Below are 23,826 nucleotides of genomic sequence, written 5' to 3'. Positions count from 1 at the left end.
GATTTCTAGAAGGGGAAACTAAAGGTAAAAATGCTGAGATACGTCGACCTTGGAATGGAGGGGGAAGACGAAAAATAAGAAGATTTCTCACCCCTGATCGACAATATTTCAAGGGTGGCAATTCTTTCATTTTTTTTAAATAAGGAACAGGTCAAATTAGATATAATTTTAAAGGTCTTCGAATTCTCAAAACAACCATATCAAAAATATATATTTTTTTAATACAAATTTAGTTAAAAAATGAGTCATTCCTTGAAATTATAAAAAAAGAATAAACAATAACCGACCTCTAATGCTAGATGGGGAATTATCACATTCCCAACATGACGGCACCCCTCCACATGATTCACCGATTCGGCAATTTATTGACAATGATTTTCCTGATAGATGGATTGGCAGATGTACCAGTGCGTTATCAGCTAAATGTGTCGATCTTACATATCTCGACTTTTCTTTGGGGATACTTTAAAAGCGTGGTTTACGCTACTTTTGTACGGAATCTTCAAGTATTAAGTAACAACAGATGTTTGAAGAAGTGTGAGGAGGGTTTGAAGACCAATTTGTATCATTTTAAAAACGAAGAGGTTGTCACTCCTGTGATATTATCGATCGTGAACGAGATTTTTTTTTATTGTCTGTCATCTTCCGTTCTAGGGTCGACGTATGTCAGCATTTTAAATTTTAGTTTACCCTTCTAGAAATCTGGGAAGTGACAAGTTTCTGAAGATATACTTAGTGTGAGATGGCTAAGGGAAAAAAATCAAGATAAATCTTACTAATGGCCACGTACTTTGTTTAAGAAATAACATTAATAATATCGTAACATATATTTAATTTAATTTCTAACGCTCGTAAAATTAATACATACATTTCAATATGAAAATGCAGTAATATAACATTATTAGTACCAATTAAATAGCGACAGGCAAACACTTCACCCTAAAATACAGCACTTTCCTATTATAAATTCTAATTTAGAACAGACATATTATTTTGAAACGACCTCATTTCGCGTAAACTTTAATACCCCTCTAACAATCTGTCTTTGCTTTAGGAACTTTTACATTAATACGTCTACTAACTTATTTGAGGTTTGTACCAAGGTTTAACTGGAAATGTGAACATTTATTTACCTACCTATGAGGTGTTTCATTACTATAAAGGCACATTATATAATTATTTATCCTTCTAAATCGACACGAAAATTACTATATGTATATATATTCTTTGTAAATATGTAACTTAAATTATATTAAGACTTTTCAAGTTTGTGATGTTATAAATATGTACTTACGTTTAAGAAATATGCCATAATAAGAATCGCATTTGAAAAAGTAAATTAAAAAGAAGTTATTTGCTTTAAATTATTTGACACATTGTTTCAATGTGATATACGTAAAACATAGAAGGTTCTATTGGCAAAATCAGTGAAGATTTAAATTAAAACCTATTAAAGCAAAAATGTATGTATTTCTTTATGATACCGCGATTTTGCTTGCAAAGGTAGGATACGTCAGTTGTCAATAGCCTGGTGTTTTACATGTAGTTTTAAAAAGAGAAATTTTATTACATAGTTAATAATACATTTTCTCTTTTGTTTAAAAATTAAGTGCCTAAAATAATTAACACGACTTTTAACAAAACAAATTACGCATCCACACAAAAGTTGACAGCAAAAACAAGAGTGACTAGTACAGAAAATGCGACTACACTCACATGATCATGTCAAAACATATCTACATTTTCAGTTAGACTTTTGCTGGACTGGTGACTGGACTGACTACCTTTTTGCGACGTTTGTTCAGTAACGAATTATTGGACTTATCCAATGGTTTCATTTGAACCTGGTCATAATCCACGCGCATCGTCGCTAAAGACCTAGTCATTTCCTCCTGCACTTCTGGCCACATTTCTTCTCCTTCTTTGAGCATCCTATTTGTATGCAGTGGAGTTTGTGGGACTGCTGTATATTGCTGCAATAAATATTAGTTGGAAATAAGGCTATAAGACATGTAACAACATTTTTCATTTACCGCTATCCAACTATTATTCATAACCTGATCAATAGTTAATCTGTTTGCAGGGTCAATATTCAACATTCCATTAATGAGATCTTTGGCAGCTTGACTTACATTCTGCCACTCAGGTAATGGAAATGTATATTGGCCTGTTCGAATACGCTTTTTCATTCCAGGAGAAATAGCTAGCCCGTGATTACTGTAAAAAGGAGGGAATCCACATAATCTGCAAGAAATACTTCTCAATTAAACCCTATTTGCACCATATTGTTAATCACTTACAAAATGTACATAATGACACCTAATGACCAAATATCACAGCTCTTGTCATATTTTTCTGGTCCCAATACTTCAGGTGCTGAAAATTAAGTAAAAACAGTTTTTTTTAATATCTATAGGAATCACATTATAATGTTTTGTATTGGTTTGAATAAAAACAAATTTTTAACTTACCAACATAATAAGGAGTGTAACATGGTGTTTGCAATGTATCTTTATTAATGGTTTCTTTGGCAAATCCAAAATCAGTTAGCTTAAGTACACCATAAGTACCTTTTTTGGAGTATAATAAATTCTCAGGCTTTAAATCTCGATGAGCTATGTTTATATCATGTAAATACTTTACTGCTACACCTATTTCATGCATAACCTGTGCTGCTTCTGTTAAAAAGTAATAATATTAATTGCCTTTTTTTAAATCAGTTTTTTTTTTCATTATTTTAGTTCATACCTCTTTCAGTAAATGCACCTTCAGGTCTCTCTTGAATTCTTTGAAATAATTCTCCCCCTTCCATGCTAAAATTAAGGTGTTGGTTTTATGGTTATTATCCTTCAGTTCTATTTACCATTCCATAACAACAAGTAGACATGTGTTACTACCATATTTATTCTCATATACATCAATAATGTTTACTATGTGACGACAGCCACTGGCCCTCCAATGTAAAGTCACTTCTCTTTTTGCTTTTTCACTTTCTACTAATATCTACAAAGTGACACAATTCTATAAAGATTATATTTTCTTACATGTGTTGTGTAAACACTTCAAACAGTAGAATTGCTATGACTTAATAGAACATTTATTATTTATTACCTTCAAAGCAAACTTTTCTCTGGTTTTTTTATTATAACATTCAACCACTTTTCCATTAATTCCCAGACCTAACACTTGTTTGGTAATTTCATAATCATTAGTAATAGGTGTTTTCTTTGGAGATAGAGATCTAGCAACAGGCTGAGGATACATGTTTGATTTCACAACTTGTGAATTTTCCTTTTCCTGGTGATGACTAACCACAGAGTCTCCCTGTATATTAATGTGATTGTTTGTATTGTCTGTGAAAGGAAATCTTGCTTGTGGTGTAACATTTCATGAGAGATGATATTACTAAGAATTTTGCTCTATAAAATGATTTTAGATAGGTATTTAAAAAATTTGAGTACCTGGTGGGAAGGATTTCCTGGAAAACTGTCGTTTACTGGTGATGAAATGAAGAGTCGCAGATCCTAAGCAAAATATTAGTTATGTTTTTAAAGCTTAAGGCATACAATTATGAGGAATTCTAATGCTATATGACAATGGTATCTGCATTAATCTTTTTCCACAAATAGACTTTTTTCCTTTACCATTAGAATAGGAATACAGATTTGCAGACATAGATACACTTACTTGACAACTGATCTGTCACTGTCCTACTCAGCAGTCATGAGTCATGACTTATGGCAAATTTGGGCATCGGTGCATACTTAGCGCAGTAATGTGGACCATGAAAACTATCTGCGTCACTCTAGCACATTAACAAACGTAATGAAACAAGGATAATCGAAAAAGTTGATCATATTCTTGCATTGGTACCCAAACTGTATATTCGCCCTCTGGGCACTTATATGTGAATGTATAATAATGAGAATAAAGTTTTTCTCGATGTTGATTGGCCAATTTAATTGAACATTTCCATTCCTGCTGACATTTCCTACAGAATCGGACCACAGAGACTGATGACGATTTGAAATTTTCGAGCTAATGCAGTCTAAATTTAATTACTATAAATTAATTGGTTCGACTTGTTAATTTTGCGGAAGGGCTACAATTGTTACTCTGTAATGCGCTAGTAAAAGCCATAACATTCCGCTAAAAACAACAGGTTTTTTCCACTACTAGCACAAAAAGGCACAACTACAGGACGTGTTTAATAATTGTGAAGTTTGATTTATTGCCTCAATTTCGAAAATAGTTCAGGTTAATAATGACACGTATATGGCGTATTGTTTACCTACCGAGCTAATCGGCCAAAAATGTCATCACTCCATTGTTTTGGTTGCTATGGATACGAATGTCAAATAAAACGTCATCTTTGATTTTAATGTTCAAGGCGCGTCGTTTTCTTGTGTTTAATTTAAGCTTAATTAAGGTAAGTTAATTCAAATTTTATAAAACTAATTAAATCTGGTGGTAAAAGCATCTTCAATCTTCTGGGGTTGTGAAATACTTATGACCCCTACGTTTTAAACCTTGCAGCGCCGCGCTCTTTCAGATTTAAATTTGACTTTCGCGTCATAATATTGTACTTCAGAAACTTTCTGTATAATATTCTATGAATTTCGCTAAACGACTGCGAAACGTGATATTTAAAATTAATAAACTGGCACTACAGCTTCGATCGCTGACGAACGAATGAACAAGGGAGCGCTACAAAACTTTGCAATACAAGATTGCAGTTTTCAATATACAGGTTGTTAAAATTTTTCTCATTTATGAAAAAGTTTCCTATAGCTCAGACGGTTTTTAAGATATTCTTTCAAATTTTTACATGGAAATCGTCAATTACGCTACTGAAACTTGTAACGGTGCGTATAAAATATACGTATTGTTATATATATATCGTACACGTACCATTATAATTTGATTAAAAAAAAATATGATGAACTACATTATTCGGTCCCTCGTATACCACTGAAAAGATATTTTTTTTAATTGAAAATCAACTTAGTTCAGGTTAAATTTTCGAGAATGTCATTAAGTATTGCTTTAGAGAGGTAGTAAGATTGCGACGAAAGCTCTATTTTCAATTCATATAGATATGGGAACAGTACTATTTTGAACGTAACAATTTTACATCGCACTTTTTTTTAATGCCGTATGATACTGAAAAAGTTTATTAATATAAACCAACTTACGCTATTATGTCTGCAAGAAACGGTCTTTCTCATGCAATTTACTTTATTTCGACAGGGTGAGGTATTTTCTATGCAAATGTTCTGTAATTTTTTCAACTGTCGAAAAAACGAGAATCCGCCAAACATGTCCCCAAATATTGATCAAAGTCACTTAATTAGATCACGATATTTCTGAAATAGCCATAACTATCCATAGTAAAAAATTGCTTTGTATGGTATTCAAAGAAATGATGTTACAGTGAATTTGCATCAAGTTTGTAACTTATACTATAATTTTAATAAGTTTTAACGTATGTATATAATGTAATAAGTAAGGTTCGTGATATACTTTCAATTGAAGCAAAATATGTACATACATGTTTTAAAATTTGTTTATTGGGTAAATCTATACAAATGTTTTTTTATTGCTAAAAGACTTAGTAACAATAACATTTTTATTACAATATCGTAATTATATTCCTATTATCATTTTATCACAATTTTGCGATATATGCCTTAATGGAAAGTTGAATAAAAAAATAATACTAAGTGGTTAAAAAACGCAGATTTCGGTAAGTCCAGAAATCAGATTAAAATTTTCGAGACATTTTGGAGATTGGATTTAGATATTTCATGGAATAATACAGTTGTATAAACTTTTTCTAACGAATAATAAAACAGACATTCTCTATTCAAAACCTGTATAATATCAATCTGTCTTGCAGGAGACTTCCTAATGAACTAAATATAAAAATCGGCAGGCCAAGAGTTAGTAATAAAACTATTAATTCTGATCGATTGTATTAGGTCTGTTGTCAGATTGCTGTTTTTCACTGTTTGTTCTTGCCCTGTACTGGTATAGTGACATTTTACACAACAGTCGTTATTCTTGCAAAAATACAAACTAGTCTGCATTGATGAAATGAAAGGGCAACTAAGATGTACATAATACAGCGGTGAATCCGACGTATCCTGCATTATGCCATTTACTTAAATTATAATAATTGTGTCAAATATTAAGTTCTGTCAAATTGGCATATATATATGTGTATAAATATATATATATATATATATAGATACACACACACACATATATGTAAGTGTCTACATTACGAATATTAGTATAGATTCTAGAGTATACCTAATACCACGTGTGAAAAAGGCATTGGCTGCAATAATAGATGAAAATACAAAACTTCTTAAGAAATATATTAAATTTAAATAAAACATTTTGGAAATTTGTTAATGGCATTTTTGCAATGCCATTCCATATTAACACTTATATTAGAAGTATTGCTATGCTATTATTGCAATTTCAGTGAAATGATATCGCATAATTAGAACTATAATTATGATCTTTGTGCAATTATTTAAAACTAAAAATTAAGTGGTGTTATTGATCAAGAATTACTGTGCCCCTTAGAAGCAAAAATTTTGAGTAAACACTAATGAAAAGTTATGATAAAAATTATTATATTATAAGCAAGTAGCCAATGCCTTTAATCAGTAAGTTAAGTATATTGGGAGCCCCATTTGTTACACACTTTTATATAAAATACTTTGGAAATTAAACATCTTAAAACGTGTGATACCAAAATATAAGCGTTATAACTAGTGCATGTGAACCTTGAAAATACAAAATCTCTAACAAAAATCGATTGGTTAATATTGAATATCGGAGTATTTGAAGCAGACATAAGATTATTAATTAAATGAATCTGATGTAAGATACCGGTCTGAATCAACGTCTAGTAAAGATCCGCGTGCAACGGTATCTGGAATAGGTAGTGGCTTTGCCACTCCAATTCTAACGATCCCTTTTGGGGCTCCCTTTAAAGCTTGTACTGCTTGATCTAGAGAAGCATTTTCTAGTACTGTATCGTTAACGAACAACAAACGGTCACCAGGAATTAGCCTTCCATCTAATTGGGCAACTCCCCCAGGCACTAAACTTCTTATAACAATAACTGTGTCGTTCGGATCTATTGGATCTTGATAATCCAAGATAGAGAAACCTAAACCTCGCTCTCCTTTTACTAATTCGATGATTTGAGGCTCTGAACTCCACATTGCTAAACCGGTGAGTGGTTCAAGGCTTCGGGATTTCATTTTGGAGAAATTTGCTTCAGAAGTTGGAGGTGCAGTTATGCTACTACTGGCTAGAGAACCGTCGGATTTTGCTTTTACTAGACGGTCTGAAGCGGGGAAAAGATTGTTGAGGCTACGAGTTAACACACTTCTCTCAGGATAAGAGTCTTCTCGGAATATATTTGAAGAACTCCTGCCACAGACCATGCACACATTTAAAGGCAACTCCTTGAGAATACTGACAACTTCGTGGTGATTCATGCCCAAAAGTTGATGACCATTAACTTCTAGTAGTTCGTCTCCCGATTTGAGAATCTCATTTTTTCCTACGGGTCCTTCGGGAAGAATCGAACGGATATAATGGTGCGGTCTAACTTCTCGTCCATCTTCTACGTCTACAGTACCCTCTAAGCTAATGCCCAAACCGCCTTTTTCGCCAAATTTTTTAAGTCTAGCGATGACAATTTCTATGTCTGATCCCATTATTTGAGACCACTTAGTTTTCAGCTCGTCATCTGAAAGCACAGGAGGAGCTTCTTTTTTTATAAATTCATTAAAAACTTGGCCGGTCGGCTTAGAAAGACTGCTTTCTTCTTTAGGATATCTGAAAGGTATTGAAGATGCCAAAGTTGAAATAGGGCTGGTTGCCATTTAGGAAATTGATTGCCTTTAGTCATGTTTAACTATGTCATTTATCAGTTAACTGCATACTTAAGTGTCCAAAGGGGCTATTTCTTTTTAGTTAAACATAAAAATAAGATCATCAATGGCCTAAATTGAAAAGCAACAATGTACAGTATCTATTCCTCATACTGGGTTACCAATCTGACTTCCCAAACAATTATAAAATTACTTTTTATATGACACAAGGTCGTAAGAAAATAGGAATAATTGCTATAAAATTACTACCTACTAGTATAAAAATTTTGAGAAAGTGAAGCAGTCACCCGTGTATTTGTAATTTTTTATAAAAAAAACTGGTTAGTAACCATCCCAATATTAAATCTGTAATAAATTATATTGGTAACCCTATCAATACATAAATCTACAAGCTGTTAACAACATATAATCCATACACCTTAAGAGTGGTTATTAATAAGAATGTTAGAAGGAAAAAGAGATTAACACCAACAGGATTAATACTACTAGGGAACACATTTAACGGCAATTACCGTGGTGAAATTATTGGCGAAGGTGGCTTCGTTTCACTTGCAGCGATGGCTTGTTGAAGTTGCTCATACTTCGGTCCATGCAAATATCTTTCCAAGCATAGTTTTACGACATTGCCACAGTTCCTCAAGACCTCCACTGCCTGAATATTTGTGTAACCTTGCAAGCTTTGTCCGTCAACTTCCACTATTCTGTCATTGACTCTAATTTTTGCACTCAAGTCTGCAGCACTACCTTTACTAACACTCTTTACAAATATGCCTGAGAGCTCCTCTTTTTCACACACATATCCTGCTATAGTAATGCCTAGACCATTAGTATCTTTTTTCAATTCTACTACGAATTTTTCCATTTCTGGCATTTTAACTGAAACATCCAGGTTAAGTAAAGGAAGAGAGGGTGAGGCTGGAATTCTAGATAGCTTATATGACTTTGCTATGTCACTTGAAAAGCAGTCAGTTTCCTTCCGGAACACAGGAGGGTACTTATGCAGTATTAAATATTTATCGAGTTCAGTTACATCATGTAGAAGTTTTGTAGGCACTATAGGAGCAGAACTTCCTAGATACTTGTACTCAGGGGAAGACAATTCAACAGGGCGAGCCACAATCAATCGTACATGTGTACCAGATTGTCTTAAAACTGTTGCTACTTGCTCTGAATTCATTTCATGTAAATTAACGTCACCAATCTGGAATCAATATCATAGAAAAAGATGATTTAATGGGGAGAAAGTCAGAGGCAAAAATAGTTCCATCCAATAAATATTTCCTTTACCTGAAGAATATGATCCCCACTCTGCAGTCTTCCATCTCTATCTGCAACACCACCAGGTAAGATGGTTTTGACAACCACACCCATGTTCCGCATCCCTACAATGCCAAAACCAAGCCCAGTACCATCATTAATTAAGTCTATGTTCTCTACTTGTGACCACTCGCTGTTGGGCAAGTTATCAGACTCTGTTTTGGAATTATCACTGCCCACAGATGGTGAACGATGAATTATATCTTCATCTAAGGGATTGAAGCTGCTATTGCCTTGCAGTAATCTCAATGTCTGCAACGAGTACTACTTATTGCTAAAGTTGTGACTAATTAAACAAAGTGTTCAAGTTTTTATACGAACTGGGGATTCAACCATAAAAAATATTTTTTCCTCAGTAGGTATCAAAATCTGAACATTATGTCAGATACACTTATAATACCTCAGTGCTGCAAACGGCACCATTAAGTTTTTGACTGTTAAGTAATGACAAGATTTTATTATTTGATGCAACAAATGTGGATGTCTGTGGTGAATTTGGCGATATGGGTGCAGAAGGAACTCTTTGCTCATCAAAATCTCTTGATGCATAATTATTATAATCTGCATCATACAATTCTCCAGCAGGGGGTACATTGAGAACTAGTTCACCTGCCGAGGTAATATCAAAATCAACTGGCAGAATAGATGGGTGTTGTCCCAATTGTTGGTTTAATTCACTTAAAGAGTCTTGAACAGTAACAATGCTTCTGAAAACTGGGTTCTCCAAAACAGACAAAAGCGCTTTAAGGTCTTGAAAGGTGTTCATTTGAAGTTTTGGGTCCCTAAGGTCACCAACTCCCTGTTTAATATCTTCCAGAAGCTGCAGGGCACTGGATATGTCTGCATTTAAATTCATGACCGTATAGTTTTAAAATAATCTACATCAACTAAACAACACACTTAACATGGATTACTAAAAAGAACGTTTTACTACACCAACCATATTATTAATTAATTTATTATTACTTCTATTTTATCTTGTTTTCTCCTTCTCACGTCACGACGTCAATAGTTTGTTCATTCAGGGACTTGTCAAAATACTCTGTTTCAATTGGCTTATAGAACTCTCACCTGTTGTATCTTTGTTCAGTTTCGTCACTATTATTACAGGGCATCTTTGTCTAGTGTGAGCAATTAGCAAAAGAGGTCCAATTTGCTCCGATATCTTAGCATCAGTAATGTTTTGTATTACATAATTAAATATGTGTAGGTAAATCCCATATACAGAATGTTCGGAAATGTTCGTTCAAATTTTTTGAATTATGCGAAAATTGATTATTTTTCATTTAGAGTTTTTTTAAAGTTTTGCTTTAGAACCACTTTGGTTTTTAAGATATTAAAATTATAAAGATACTAATTATTTTTATTAATAATATTCGATATTAAAGATTTGTACACGCACTCTTTAGAATTTACACGCCTATATTTTTTAAAACCGACGTTGAGACCTACAATCTCAGTTTGTGATACTGTGCCTGACCCTAGAAAAAGTTCTAAGGTGAAGCGTCCTTTTACCGGATTTTTTTTCAATTTGGAAACCTTTTCACCCCTCAATTTTTCTGCATGCGCGACCGTTTTATAGTATTTGTGACAATAAAATTGACAACACGCCATTTTATTCTAATTTGCCTGTATTCGGAATTCTACATGACAACCGCATAGATCAAGCGCCTACTCAAGGGAAAAAAGCATGAATTGCTTTCTATATTCGCAAATAGCTTGAAAACGGTTAGAGGTACCAAGAATGCGACCTAAGAAAAATGTTTTAAATTGAACAAGGAGTTCGGGTCTAAACTGAAGTCAAGTGGAACTTTAAATTAGGCACAGTTGGGACTCATGCGCAGTAATACATAATTTTTATTAAGAACTAATTTTTTGTTTTCTTTTGCTACATCACCAATTTAAAGTACTTAAGCCCACTGGTGTACCTTCATTTTAAGCTTCAGCTCCACTAATTTACTTTAGTCGCTCAAGACCTTTTGGCATCCTAAATCATAACAAGTTAAGGAATTTGCTTTTGGGGTTTATCATTGCAACCAATTAAAATTTTTAAATCACAAGAACGGCCGAAGTATGCTTGGGTTGCATCCTGGAGTATCCTCTCGGGGATGTACCTGGGGCCTGTATCTTGGAAACAAGGCATTTGCGGACATATGTTTGTTAGACATTTTTGACTCAAAATCAGTCGAGGATTACGCCTTTAAATTTTTTACACGTAGTTAGGAAACACCCTGTATATTTCATCCAAAGTTAATCTACGATTTGGAATAAAACTCGCCTTGTTCGATATATCCTTATATTTGAAATTTATTTATATGAATTACTATAGTGTGTATCGATTATTAGTGTAAGACTATACTTATTGTGTAGTAGTGCTAACAGGGTGGTTGTTTGACTAGAGGTAAGCAGGCAGCCCGTTGTCGGTGCTGCCCGTTGTGGTCTTGATGTATAGATACATTTTGTGTTTTTATCACATTTCAAATATTTTCTTGTCTCAGGAAATATTCAGGAGAGGATTAAAGGGAGAGGTTTCAGGCAGCGACAGCCGCTTGAACATTCGTTATGATTCGCTCAAAATCACACACACACTCGCACACGCGGAAATTTAGGCTGCCCAAAAAATAGCATGCTTTCACTTTGTCTAATATTTATATACATTACATGGTCGTTATACTATCGTCTCTAGAAACTTAAAGTAGATGCCAAGATGTTTGTGATTAAATTCGCAGGGCTTTTCTCAAAGAACCAAAGGTTCGAAGGAACATGTCCATGTAGGTCCCTGATCATACGTTGGTATCGTTGATGGCCGGTATAATACAAGATTAAGCATTCGTCAATTTACGATTTAGCGGTAGTACCGACCCAAAATAAGAAAGTGATCTACTACGCTTTTCTTTCTTATGCAAAATTGCGGTAGGTTGTTTCAAACCAATAGGTATTTCCCCCCAATGTTAATTTTGTATTATGACTGCCTTTCACGTGTTCCTTAGCATTGACATATACAGTGATGCCAGAGAACAACCAACGCTTTCAGTTTTGGTACCTATTCCTACTTATCCTCAATTAGGGCTCACGCTGCTTGCTTGGTTGGCAGGAAATGAACAAGTATTTCGAACGGTAAAAGTCTATACTAAATCACAGAAAATGAAATGAAAATGATAGCTTAAAGAATCTATACGCAGACATATATTTAACATTTCTTATTCGACTGTTTATGCCCCGAATTGGGTCTACATGTACGGGCACCTTTGAGTCTGTAGCGGCCAGAAAATTCCGGTTGCAGGGCGAGAGTTCGACGCCGTTTTCCAACGGATTCTAAGTTTTTTCGTTTACGAGTTATTTTGAAAAGACCAAAATTGTCCTCCAAAAATGAGCAAAGTAGTTTGTTAGGACAATTCTTTGCCAGCTACCCGTCCGCGTGCTCGACTTGTAGCTGCGATCGCTCAGCTCTGAGATATCTACAACAAGTTGTTTTTTTTTTTTCGTTCGTCGATTTGATAATGCTTGAGCCATTGCTCTTCAGAGCTTCTGCAATTTCTTAGGCCCTTCAAATTATCCATCTCTCTTAGGTTCGTTGCAAGCTTCCCGATTGATCTTGGGCTTAGACGGCGGCCTTTCAACGATGAGTTTGTTAAATAATTCGCAGTGGAAATGTTGTTATTCTAACGAAAAGAAAGCGACGTCGAAAGAATAAAGTTACTGTTGATATTCCAGAACCGAAATGTCACAATTGAAAATGGAATAGAGTTGAGATCTCTCGCATGAAGTTACATTAATGACGTTTTCACACATTTAAAAAATATTTCGACTTCAGGAAACGTAGTTTTTAGCATTTAGGAATTGGCCTTAACAAAGGAAAAACTGAAAATCGTTCTCACGGTACTCAAACATGCAGGACCAATTTGGGTCGCACTGTAGGTTGCCCCGATTACTCGCATTTCCGACCACTTAGTACGTTATTTTAATATAAAATAAACGAGTCGCAGAGCTCATTAGCCCCCAGCCAACCCACTGGTGCGGTGCGAGGGGCACTCCAGAAATAGAAATGAAATAAAATTCAGTGGTAAGCTCCCTTTGAACTCGAGGCTAATTACAACAGTGGCGTACAACAATTAATACAATTAATAACGATGACACTTACAAACACTTAACATTCAATTTAGGCCAATACTTTTGCTCGCAGCTCTTGTTACAACAGGTAGATCTGGTGTAGTTACTTCGTTGTTTCTGTAACCGTACCTCTGCAGAAACGAAGGGTCATATTTGCCATCATAATTATTGTTACTTCTTGCGAAATTATTCATTTCTATTTCGGCAACACGGGCTAATTTTTAAACTTTAAACTTAATAATACTTAATAATAATACTAGGAGGTTAATCGTTATAATATAGGCGTATCCGGTTATTGGAAACAGTATTGCTTGCGTCGGAAAGATTCGGTAATTTAAATTATAGACAAAAGGTTATACAATACACTGATAAAGTAACAATTATAATACTTTCCACATCTTTGACATTTCTCTTAACAGACACTAATATTAAATACTATAGGTAGGCTAATTTTATCGAAAGTCTTTTTCCTAGACAGTCTAAATATTGATATAACAATGATAATATACCCGTTTATCAGCGCGTTCGACGCTCCTATTGAGTAGAAAATTGAACAATAGAGGCATATTAGCTACTAATAACAAAAATAGTTATATATGCAACTGTCGCTGCCGTACGGGTTCGCCCTTAGAGAATTTCGTTTATCTCTTTTTTTAAAATACCCTGTCTTAAGCTACCTTATTGGGTAGACTACACCGTAGTCCACGTTTTAATTTGACAATGTCTTGCCCTCTGTTTGTGCCCTACCAGAAATCTCCATAGTTTCACACAAGCTCGCATACCAGGGGACCCTTGAATATTTTTGAACGCGTGTGAAACGAAATGCTGTGCATTTGCGGAAGGCCGTCAAATTACAATTAATACGAAACACTCAATCTGGCGGCCGATCTCAAATTCACGACACCCCCAGTATACCGAGCTTCGACAGTTTAGTTCCGAATCACAAGTTACGTGAACGTCGATTTGGAAAAGGTCGTTATTCGGCACTGCAGAGATTTTCTTGACGAAGTGTACGGTAATTCATCGGTCACGATTTAATAGACTAAATTGCGCACTTGAAGTCTTCACTTTTCAATTCAAGTAAATTAACGTGTGTGGAATGGCGAGGAACCCGGAAAATCTTAAAGTGCGCGTGCGCCGTTGGCTGTAAGAACGAAACGAACGTCAATGGTGAGAGCCCGATTCCACCAATGACAACGCTAGATTTCATTTACTCGCTGAGCTGATTGCGCGCGCATAACAATTTGACAACTCTTGCACAAGCAGAGGAGAGATGTTTCAGGGTTTGCGCTTATTTTGAAACGCGGCGTCCGTTCCACACGCTTTTAATATTAAGGGGAAGGCGCGGTTTGAGGTAAGAAAAACTAAAATAACAATAATACTGGTGATTGTCAGGTTTTATGATAACTAGTATTAATTAATTTTAAATTATTTAGCACGTTCGTGGACTGTCCGGCTGTAATTGTCTCCTATGTGTCGTCGAAACGCGGTCTCTACGTGCCATCTCTGGGCCGTCTTATCGTTGCCGTTAAATACATTACATCGGGAAAATACCATATATATCGGATTGTGAAAGTTGCAAGATCGTTTGTGATATTTTTGCTCGTTATTTGATTCCACAACGCTAAATAAGATCGTTCTACTGTAAACGACGAGAGAGCTGTTTGAGATTGCGTATATTTATCAAATAAAGTTTTGTTTGCAGTTTATTTTGTTGACAATATCGTTACGGAACTTATTGGAGCTTAAATGAAAACCTGTCCATCAAAGATTTGACTGTCATTGTTCCTGACGAAACAATGCCCGCAGCACTGCAACGTCAATAGCCACTGTGGCACATCACAAAAATTCTGAACAGTGCGCTTTGACAGGGTAGCTTCTACCGTCATTTAACAAAGATCTTAGTCCCTCTAAGAATGACACAATTACGCGTATATGACCGTCCCAAACAAGTATATATATTTTTTTTTATAGAGACACAGTGAAAAACTATTATGTCCAACATTGCACGCGGCACGAGCTCTCTCGAGTGTCCACGAACTTGTTAAGATTTAAATTAGACATTTCTTCCTCTATTTTTCATTTTATTTAACGCAGTAGTTATATTTACACTCTGTACGTGGTTTGTGCGTCTCTGTGAAAATACCATTACAATTCTACGCTTTGCTGTACAAAGATTATAATTTCTACCATGGTCTTTTGGCATGGCTGTTGCACGTTCGGTGAAAAGGTCTTAGAGAACCGCTTGCGGTTTGCCTTACAGAGGGCGCGGGTTGATAGACCGTAAAATTTCACAAAACTATTAAGCACTATTGCCAGACTAACGCCGTCGACGAAGGAGAAGAATCTAAAGTTAAGAGAAATACATCGACATATCCCGGATTTTACCACTGACAGATAGTGACCTGGTAATGTCCCATGTACGAGACTGTGGCAATCAAACCGTTTACAGTAGTCCTTTACTCAGTCTAATACTTACCCGCGCCGAAAACACTTTTCTCCAATTCCTGGCGTTCACCAGCAGTCACAATGAGAAATGAGATTCTTTTCCATTAACGTATAGTCAAATTTGGTTAAAATTTAGCATTTTCGGTTAGCTTGGCGCGATCTTTACCGCACCGATTTTAATTGCCACATCTCGCACTCAGCATAATACAACTAAAGGACTTTAGCGCGTTAGTAAGAGATTTGAAACCCGCTCCATATGGAGAAAATGTTCCTAAAAACTTTTTCAAGTAGACAGGGTCTCCTAAAAAAATTGATCCTTGGTGGAAATAAATGTGTTGATGAAGTTAATGTTGTTCGCCAAATCCAAGTCCATCCAGCAGAATTCAGCTGTACAAAGTGAGATGAACCATTTTGGTTATTTATAAACATAAAACACTAATCTTAATAGGTGAGCGAATATGACATCCGGATCGGGTCATGAATTTTTAATTATATTACGCGATAACATCGGCTCATCGGAATTGAGCCGAAAGAGCCGGATGTGAACGAACACATTCCCACGTTTTAAAGTGTTTTTAAATTAATTTTTGGTCCGATATGTCCAATAGCTTAGTACATTTAACCCATTGGGGGTCGTAGTGCAATGCTTTTGCCATTGTCAGTTTAAACTGGGCAAATGTCAGAATGAAACTGAATGTCGGTGCTTCCCAAACGGAGCCGAAGTGTAATGCAGTTAAAAAGAAAATAATAAGACAACGGTCACGATTAAGGCTTTGGTCTCTCTATAATACTCATTAAAAATGCTCGAGTCACAAGTCAATCATCTCCTCTTATAAATAGATAAATTATGTTAATAAAAAAATAAATAAAAACTAAAACTAAGGCTACACATACTGGATATCCCAACAGTACGTAATTGGAGCTAAAACGTGAATGTAAACGTGAGAGTTGTAAAGAGAAATGCTATTGGTGTTTAAACGTTACGGGAAAATATATGGGGTGTTGCAGAAAAAGGATGGAATTCCTGAATTGTTATTTTTTTAAATTATCCCTTGCAGTATGTGCGTGATTTGCAAAATTCCTACGAGGCTCATTCTGTGTTCATGCTCAGTGCTTTTTCAGGTAATCGAGCTAAAATTTTGCCGTTGTCCGCATTATGTGGCGGCGGGAGGGGGGCTATAATATGTGTACCATTTTACATGAAGCAAAGTAGATTGCACTTTCTAGTCCTAGTTTCGGAAGATTTATCAAAAAGCATAACTTTAGTACCTTCAAGAAGCATTTTTTAAACGTTCAAAAATGTTACTTCGCATTGTTGTGGTTATTTGCTTTCAAAACTACGGGAAAATGCAAACACTTTAAAAACGTTAGACCCTTTAAAACTATAAAAACTGATAACGTCGGTGAAGTAAATATGATATTACCAGACATGAGCGATAACGAGTCGGTAACGACGCGGCCCAGTGACAGCCGTGGAAGGACTAACGTTACAATTTACACTCTCCCACCATTGTAAAATATGCACAGCAGTTTTTTCTACAACTCCGGTATTTAACTTTACGCTCCAAGTCCAGTGCTAAAAAAGATGTTCCCACAGTTACACGCCGTGGGGACACCCTGTATATATTATATAAATGCTCTATGTAGCCGTTTCCTTTTCCCTTCATTCTGACATCTTTCCCTTAAACCAACCACACAAAATCAACAATTTTTTAACACGTGCAGGTACACTCCCGAGAGGCAACAACGCTGCCACGTACGGATTCAATGTACCAAGAACCCAAGGAGCCAAGTTGTCCTTGGTTCTGGCATTCTGGAAGAATGACAGAATCCAGCTCGTCACTTTCCCATGAACCTTAAAAAATAGGCCTGTTGAGATCCCTCGACTTGCAAGGCCTTGGCATCACCAGGACCGGCATTAACACATTTACAAATCGCCCCTTTTGGTGTCACGTCGCCGTCCGAGGTCGATAGTTATTGTTGACATTCGAGTCTGTCGTTAGGCCGCCTAGAAATTAAGTCGAGAAGCTTGAAATTTATACCGCGTGTGTCGGGTTTAAAGCCAATTTTACCTGTTTACACATAAAAGGAATTTAACATGCATCCTGGTCCCTATCTGAAAAATCGGACACCGGCATTGTGGCTGCAGGGTGAACAGCCGTCAGCAAAGGCGTCGACTGACTTGCATGACCATGCTCCTCTCCCATAATCTGCATTGAATTTAAGTCGATTGTGTGAAGTGAGGGGGTTTTTTGGGGTGGTAAAAAAATCTGAAATGACCAACTCAATCGATCAGCGGCACGTGAGAGATTTTCTCCGCTCACCGATAACTTTTCTTTGCCCTTCTTCTCGGCTTGCTGCATAAGATCCTTGAAAGCGGGAGAATTCAAAAAGCGGGGATAGCTGTCTCTTTGCATTAAAGTATAGATCTGTAATTGAGCTTCGTCATACATGTTTGGTTGAGGTTCTTGTAGTTGTTTTTTCACGATTTCTCGCACTCTAGAGTCTAAGGAGACCTGAAAATGGGCTTCAGTTAAGTCCCTCGGTCCGAGTAAGCTCCCGTTAATGTGATAAAACCGTTCGAAGCGAACACCGGGTGTCCCGGGCGGACCCTGGACGTTGGGAGTTCGACACGGGAAGTCGGCTTTTGTTTTCTCGGGCCCGAACGGATCGTTCGACTGAACAACGTGGAGGCCGCAGTACTCAAGATCACTCTGGCATTTTTTCGATCTTCCAATTAGAGCCATTTTGCCTCGGGACGCCCCCGAGTTTCAAAAATTCGATTGTCCCGCGTGACCGTTCCGAGGCCACGATCGGTCAGTCGGGTGAGAATTTGAGACGCGACACAAGCGCAAAACCCCCGTGTCAAATGAGTTTTCTAATTTTTTTTTAATTTTGTCTTTTGCTTAAATGCAACAATGCAAAAGTGAAAATAAATAAATGTCTACGTATTAAGCTTCGACGAAAGAAGTAAATGAACGAAGGCAAAGAACTTTAACATCGTTTGCAAAAACGTTTTAAGCCCGAAGAGACCACCGACGGACCTGACCGATCGCGGCATCGGACGGCTGCGGGGGACGTTCAGGTTTTTGAGGCTCGGAGCCGTTTTGAGGCAAAACGGCTCTAATTGGAAGGTTGAAAAGAAATGCGGAGTTACGGCCAGTCTTGAGTACTACGACCTCGCTTCAAAAACTTTTCAACTGGATAATCCGTGTAGCCGCAAAAAAATAAAATAAAATAAAAACCAATGTCCCATATTGATCTCCTGTGTCCAGGATTCGCCTGGACACCCGGTACGGCATTCATTAAAAAGACAATGTTGGAATAGATGGAAAACGCGATCGAAGCACAATGCGTCAAAATGGCTTGAAGAATACTCGCTTCTCTTATCACGCGTTATTGACACTTTGTTGTTAGAACCGTTCACTAGAGATGACAGAGAAACTGCAGAAATTTTAATTTTAAATCGATAGTCCTCAACGTTTCAGAGATGTACACCCACTTACTGGCCAATTGCATTTATTGTCCGGACCTCTTGATGTCAAGCACAGCAGATTGGGCCTTTGTAGAAATTATTTTGTGTACAATTTAAAAAGAAGAAAATAGGAAATATTGTGGGGGGCATGAAATAGGGTCCATAATGCCGATTCGCGGGCTTCTTGGGCTAACATCGACACAAAAGCAAATTCTCGTTTCGTCACTGCATAATAACATTAATTGTTGGAGTTAAATTTCTTACCTCTGTTGATGAGTCTGGATGAATATAATTCATATAAATCAGTCTAGATCGCCTCTCAGTGTACGCTTTGTCTGTGTGTTTCTTGAAATCATCGCAAGCCAACCAAAACAAAATATTTTCCTCCGAGTATTCCCCTCTAAGGAAATTCCTAAACACTTTTCTACCCGCTGAAAAAAATCGTCGGGTTTAATATAAATAATTTTATTACTGTTTTAAGGTAAAAATGCAAAAGTTCGAATGGGACCCCCCTTAATTATCGGATTTCGTTCTCATTTATCGTCGGATAAAGACACGTTTTTAATACGGCTCCTCCTACTCGCGTCCACGACTTTTCCCTTCAAGAGGTTTAACGTACCGGCGCTTTTCATCAGCTTGTCAAAAGACTTCCCCCAACTTCGAAGTTCCTCTGCAGAAACACGAACTTCTTCCTGTACTCCCTTGCATCTACAACACAAACGTTTGCCTCAATATGGGTTCCTTCGATTCTTAATTGACAATAACTTACGGAGAATCGTCAATAGTTGAACCTTTCGTTCTACCATTTTCTTTGTTTCCAGTGTTCGACCTACAAAAACAAATCATCAGAAGTCAGTGCGGTCGACCGCGGATCGAGCCTACCAAGGGCATTTACAGCAGCAACACAAGAGCATAGTACCACAGGGTTTCGATCTGAATTGCGACCCTTGTGGGCTGGTAGATTGCGGCCCGTTTTGAGGGGGGCCATCATCCCCACTTGGGGTGCTGGCCCCTTCTGCAGGCTGTCGCGGACTAGGGGACGTGGCTAGGGTTGACAACGAGTTGCCTTCGGGCCCTACACGCTCCCTACATCGTATCTGATGCGTGGAACTACTTGATGACTCTATTATACTCAGTGAAGAAGGTCCGATATTGCCTCCACTAGTGGCGGATACACTTTGGATTGTCGCCGGTGTAGAACTGACCCGCTCAGTAATGCTACAAGACATCTGGAATTTCCATTGCTGGTTAGTACGACATTTTTTTTTTTTTTTTTTTTTTTTAATCTAAGAGGTAAAACTCTTAGTAAAGTTCACGGCAGAAAGGCGACTTCGACGGTATTCATTTTGAATGGAGTTAGTCACGCAATCGTCGCATTATGAAGGGTTGGGCGCCACCATCTTTTCAAACATTTTGTATCTGAGGTCGGATTTTCTGTCCATTATTCGTGTCCCGCTTATTTTTTCCCCTGGATTTGAATTACTCAAAAAGTTTGGTTTTGTTCTCATTTAATGTCTCGAACTAAAACTGTTAAAACATTGAAATTATTTCTTTCAAACAAAAATGATTCCGAACACTAATATTTCGTCTAAATTCGAAGTAACATAACTCATACTCGTCCAGCAATTCAGGTTATACGTATAAAAATGCGTAGAAGTGTTCGAAATGCGGTTCGGTGAAGACTAAATGAAGATTTCGGAAGCGAGAATACAAACGAAGAAAGAGTTTTAATTAGTCAGAGACTTGACTTATTTTTTTTTTTTTAATCATGAACTCTAGCTTTTCAAAGGCGATTCTCCAAACGCTCGAAAAACAGCTCCATAGAATATTTGATTTTACTTAGGGATTTACACTTAAATATGGATGAATTGCTCGGAGCAAGCATTAGAATTTTCGAGTATTTTAGACCTGCACAATCCGAGGATTTTCTTCTATCATATTTATCATATTGCGCTCATCTACAAGGTGTCCATTAAACGTACGGTAAAAATTTGGGGGGTTATCGTGAAAAGCCTCTTTGTTCCGAAGATGCAGAGCAAGAAAAATTTACCAGGAAGATTGACCGGGGAGGCGTGCCGCAATTTTTTGGAACAAACGCTCCCTAGGAAGACGTATCATTTGCAACAATGAATGCAATCTGATTTATGCACCGCGGTGCGCCGGCGCATTTCAATATGGTTGTGAATTTTTAACGATAACATATCGTACTCATGGCCTGTTCGATCTCCGGACTTGAACCCCCTGGATTATTTCCTTTGGGGACATCTAAAGTCATTAGTTTATAATACTCCACTGGCAAATGTGGAAGATTTGAAAAGCCGGATTATTCCTGGGAGTAACTCAATAAGAAGCGACACTGGTGTTTTTTGAAAGGGTTCAGCGGTCAATGAAGAGAAGATTGGATTTTTGCATTCTAGCTGGAGGTAGTCATTTTCGACAGCACTTTCAGAGTGAAAAGCTTTACACGTAATATTTAGTAATAAAATGCTGCTATTGTCGAAAATTTTGCCCGCCCTGTATCTTCGGGACGAAGAGGCTTTTCAACAATCATCAAAGGGCAAAACATCCTTAGAATAGTTCAGGGACTGACTCCCCGAATTTTTCTTACATATTTGATGGACCCCCTGTATAGCTCTATGGTAACAAGAGATAACATTTGAATACCATCGTGGTGCTAAATTTGTTATTTCATTGTGTCAGGTATTCTCATGACACTACATCAGGCCTTAAGTGGGTACAATTACTAGACACCTTACGTCGAAACCTTTTTGGGATTCCCCTATTTATGTGAATCGCACGTGTACAGGTCCATGCAAAAAAATAGCAGTGTTGGCGCCGTATGCATTAAAGTACTATGTAATTTCACTCAATAGTTAATTGAACGTTTTAAAGTTTTCAATTAAGGTGAATATAACTTAAATAGTAAGGTTGAGTCGTGCATAGATGATTTTTAGTTGAAATACTATGGGTAGAGGAGCTCATTCTACGACAGATTTGCAAAACAAGATTTTAGTACTTGGAAATGAAGAGAAAAGTTATGAATTTAGTCAAAGTGTATTGAAACGGTTCTGCCAAAGTGATCGGCAATGCCGTAAAATTTGTAGAAAAACTGGTGACGCGTGGTAGAAAAAGAAAAACGACATTAATAGATGACGGGGGAATACAGAGGGTGGCGAAAGTGTCACCTTTCTCAACATCTAAACAAATAAAAACACGAATTTGGATTAACGTGAACACTTTTGCAATACGGAGACGATCGGCTGATGCAAATTTACATAAGAGAAGCCCAACGAAAGCTCCTAAACTGACTGACAGACAGATCTCCAACCACCTAAAATTAGCAAACCAGCATGCCCCTTGGTCCCCATCTAGAAGGAGAGGACTAAGTTGTGTACGTTGATATCCTGGAAAATGCATTGTTTCCTTATGCCGATGACAATATACCCATCAGATGAATCTTTATGCAGGATAATGACCCTAAACACACGAACAGGAAGGCAAGGGCACGATTTGCCGACAATAGGGTTGAGGTTTTGAAGTGGCCTGCTGAATCTCCGGATTTCAACCGCATTGAGCATTTCAGTATATACGTCAAAAATGAGTTTCTGCAGTACCATCAATGAAGATCTGTGGAAAATCGTCCAGGACACTGGGAATCTGAGATATACTGGGTGATTCAAGAAGGTGGCTCGCCCTTCCAACTTTTTCTTTTTAAATTTAAAAAGCTGAAATTTGGAGAGGAGCTGTATGAGGATAAAGCCGATTGAGTGATATTAATAACGTTTATGTAACTCTTCCGGTTTGACCGGAAATAGCCTCAAAATTCCAAAAAAGTAAAAATTTATAGGGCATTACGTTTAAAAATCGAAAGTGGAGGTCATTTCCGGTTAAACCGACAGTGCTGGATAAACGCCATTAATGCCAATCAATCGGCTCTATTCTCATATAGTTTCCCTCCAAACTTCCACTTTCAAAGCTTAAAAACAAAAAAGTTATAAAGGCGAGCCATCTTCTTGAATTACTCGGTATAATGGTTCACAATTACACCAGAGATTCTTTATGTTAAAATAATAAGGAATAATCTAATTTGCCTATAGCGAAAAGTTGATAAAAACTGAGTTTTTAACAAGTAAAAATATATAATTGCACATAAATTAATTAATATTCACATTAGTAGGAAATTTTGTTATTTCAAATGTGTTTACAATGTGGCACAAACAAATTATGACTTTTCAAAACTCGGAAAAGTGCCACCGACAGCGTTGTTTTTAAGCTATTTTAAAATTTAGGAAATATCAAAAATCCCCATATTAAAAAACCTTGAATACTCAGTTAAAAATAATCCTGAACACTATATATTTCGGTTATTCTCATCTTTTGGAAATATATAAATTAGGTTAAATCTTCATATTTTGCATAAGGAATCTGCATTACGGTTCTCTATTATCAATTACGCCATGACGTGTATTTCTCATCTCGAAGAATTCACATTAAGTTGAATATCTAGCAGTTCCAGTGAGGGTGTTGATTGATTCCTTTAGGTTTTGTCTGGGA

The 23,826-nt window shown here is 36.7% G+C and overlaps 3 protein-coding genes across 6 annotated transcripts in view; all 3 read right to left on the bottom strand.

The window, feature by feature from the left end:
- Positions 1-812: 812 nt before the first annotated feature.
- MAPk-Ak2 (MAP kinase-activated protein kinase 2) lies at positions 813-3,710 on the bottom strand. Of its 3 annotated transcripts, none has more exons than XM_066296674.1 (8): positions 3,462-3,710; positions 3,112-3,405; positions 2,864-3,003; positions 2,749-2,813; positions 2,472-2,678; positions 2,301-2,376; positions 2,034-2,244; positions 813-1,973 (listed from the first exon to the last, which is right to left on the bottom strand). In XM_066296674.1, the coding sequence occupies exons 2-8, from the start codon at positions 3,262-3,264 to the stop codon at positions 1,749-1,751; spliced, it is 1,077 nt and encodes a 358-aa protein (XP_066152771.1). In that variant the 5' UTR covers positions 3,265-3,405; positions 3,462-3,710; the 3' UTR covers positions 813-1,748. The 3 variants fall into 3 exon arrangements, with proteins under 3 accessions (XP_066152771.1, XP_066152770.1, XP_066152772.1); XM_066296673.1 differs by having other exon boundaries at positions 3,112-3,353; XM_066296675.1 differs by having other exon boundaries at positions 3,112-3,324.
- A 2,710-nt stretch (positions 3,711-6,420) lies between these two features.
- On the bottom strand, positions 6,421-10,298 carry Patj (patj). Of its 2 annotated transcripts, XM_066296666.1 has the most exons (5): positions 10,206-10,298; positions 9,640-10,152; positions 9,210-9,491; positions 8,435-9,123; positions 6,421-7,866 (listed from the first exon to the last, which is right to left on the bottom strand). In XM_066296666.1, exons 2-5 carry the CDS (start codon positions 10,093-10,095, stop codon positions 6,879-6,881), a joined length of 2,415 nt encoding a protein of 804 aa, XP_066152763.1. In that variant the 5' UTR covers positions 10,096-10,152; positions 10,206-10,298; the 3' UTR covers positions 6,421-6,878. The 2 variants fall into 2 exon arrangements, with proteins under 2 accessions (XP_066152763.1, XP_066152762.1); XM_066296665.1 differs by lacking the exon at positions 10,206-10,298 and having other exon boundaries at positions 9,640-10,199.
- A 1,445-nt stretch (positions 10,299-11,743) lies between these two features.
- Positions 11,744-23,826, bottom strand: part of Dhit (Double hit) — a 28,068-nt gene continuing 15,985 nt past the window's right edge. The window contains exons 2-8 of the mRNA XM_066296793.1: positions 20,155-20,501; positions 20,042-20,101; positions 19,892-19,980; positions 19,537-19,703; positions 18,122-18,313; positions 17,870-18,067; positions 11,744-17,805 (exon numbers count right to left, since the gene is read on the bottom strand). Of these exons, the coding sequence (XP_066152890.1) occupies positions 17,891-18,067; positions 18,122-18,313; positions 19,537-19,703; positions 19,892-19,980; positions 20,042-20,101; positions 20,155-20,501 (1,032 nt within the window). The 3' untranslated portion in view covers positions 11,744-17,805; positions 17,870-17,890. The remainder of the gene's footprint in view (positions 17,806-17,869; positions 18,068-18,121; positions 18,314-19,536; positions 19,704-19,891; positions 19,981-20,041; positions 20,102-20,154; positions 20,502-23,826) is intronic.

This window comes from Euwallacea fornicatus, chromosome 26 (assembly GCF_040115645.1).
Source record: "Euwallacea fornicatus isolate EFF26 chromosome 26, ASM4011564v1, whole genome shotgun sequence".
NCBI classification, from domain to species: Eukaryota; Metazoa; Arthropoda; class Insecta; order Coleoptera; family Curculionidae; genus Euwallacea; species Euwallacea fornicatus.
Note: the sequence above shows the minus strand (reverse complement) of the source record. Positions and strands in the feature narration are given on the sequence as shown.

Excerpts from the sequence above, each read along its gene's own strand:
- MAPk-Ak2 (XM_066296674.1), bottom strand. The coding sequence starts at position 3,264 with ATGTATCCTCAGCCTGTTGCTAGATCTCTATCTCCAAAGAAAACACCT. Across the intron at positions 2,679-2,748 it reads AGGTGCATTTACTGAAAGAG|AAGCAGCACAGGTTATGCAT; the intron begins GTATGAACTAAA and ends ACTTTTTAACAG. Across the intron at positions 2,245-2,300 it reads GGTGTCATTATGTACATTTT|ATTATGTGGATTCCCTCCTT; the intron begins GTAAGTGATTAA and ends TATTTCTTGCAG.
- Patj (XM_066296666.1), bottom strand. The coding sequence starts at position 10,095 with ATGAATTTAAATGCAGACATATCCAGTGCCCTGCAGCTTCTGGAAGAT. Across the intron at positions 9,492-9,639 it reads GTGCCGTTTGCAGCACTGAG|ACATTGAGATTACTGCAAGG; the intron begins GTATTATAAGTG and ends TACTCGTTGCAG. Across the intron at positions 7,867-8,434 it reads TCGCCAATAATTTCACCACG|ATATCCTAAAGAAGAAAGCA; the intron begins GTAATTGCCGTT and ends AATACCTTTCAG.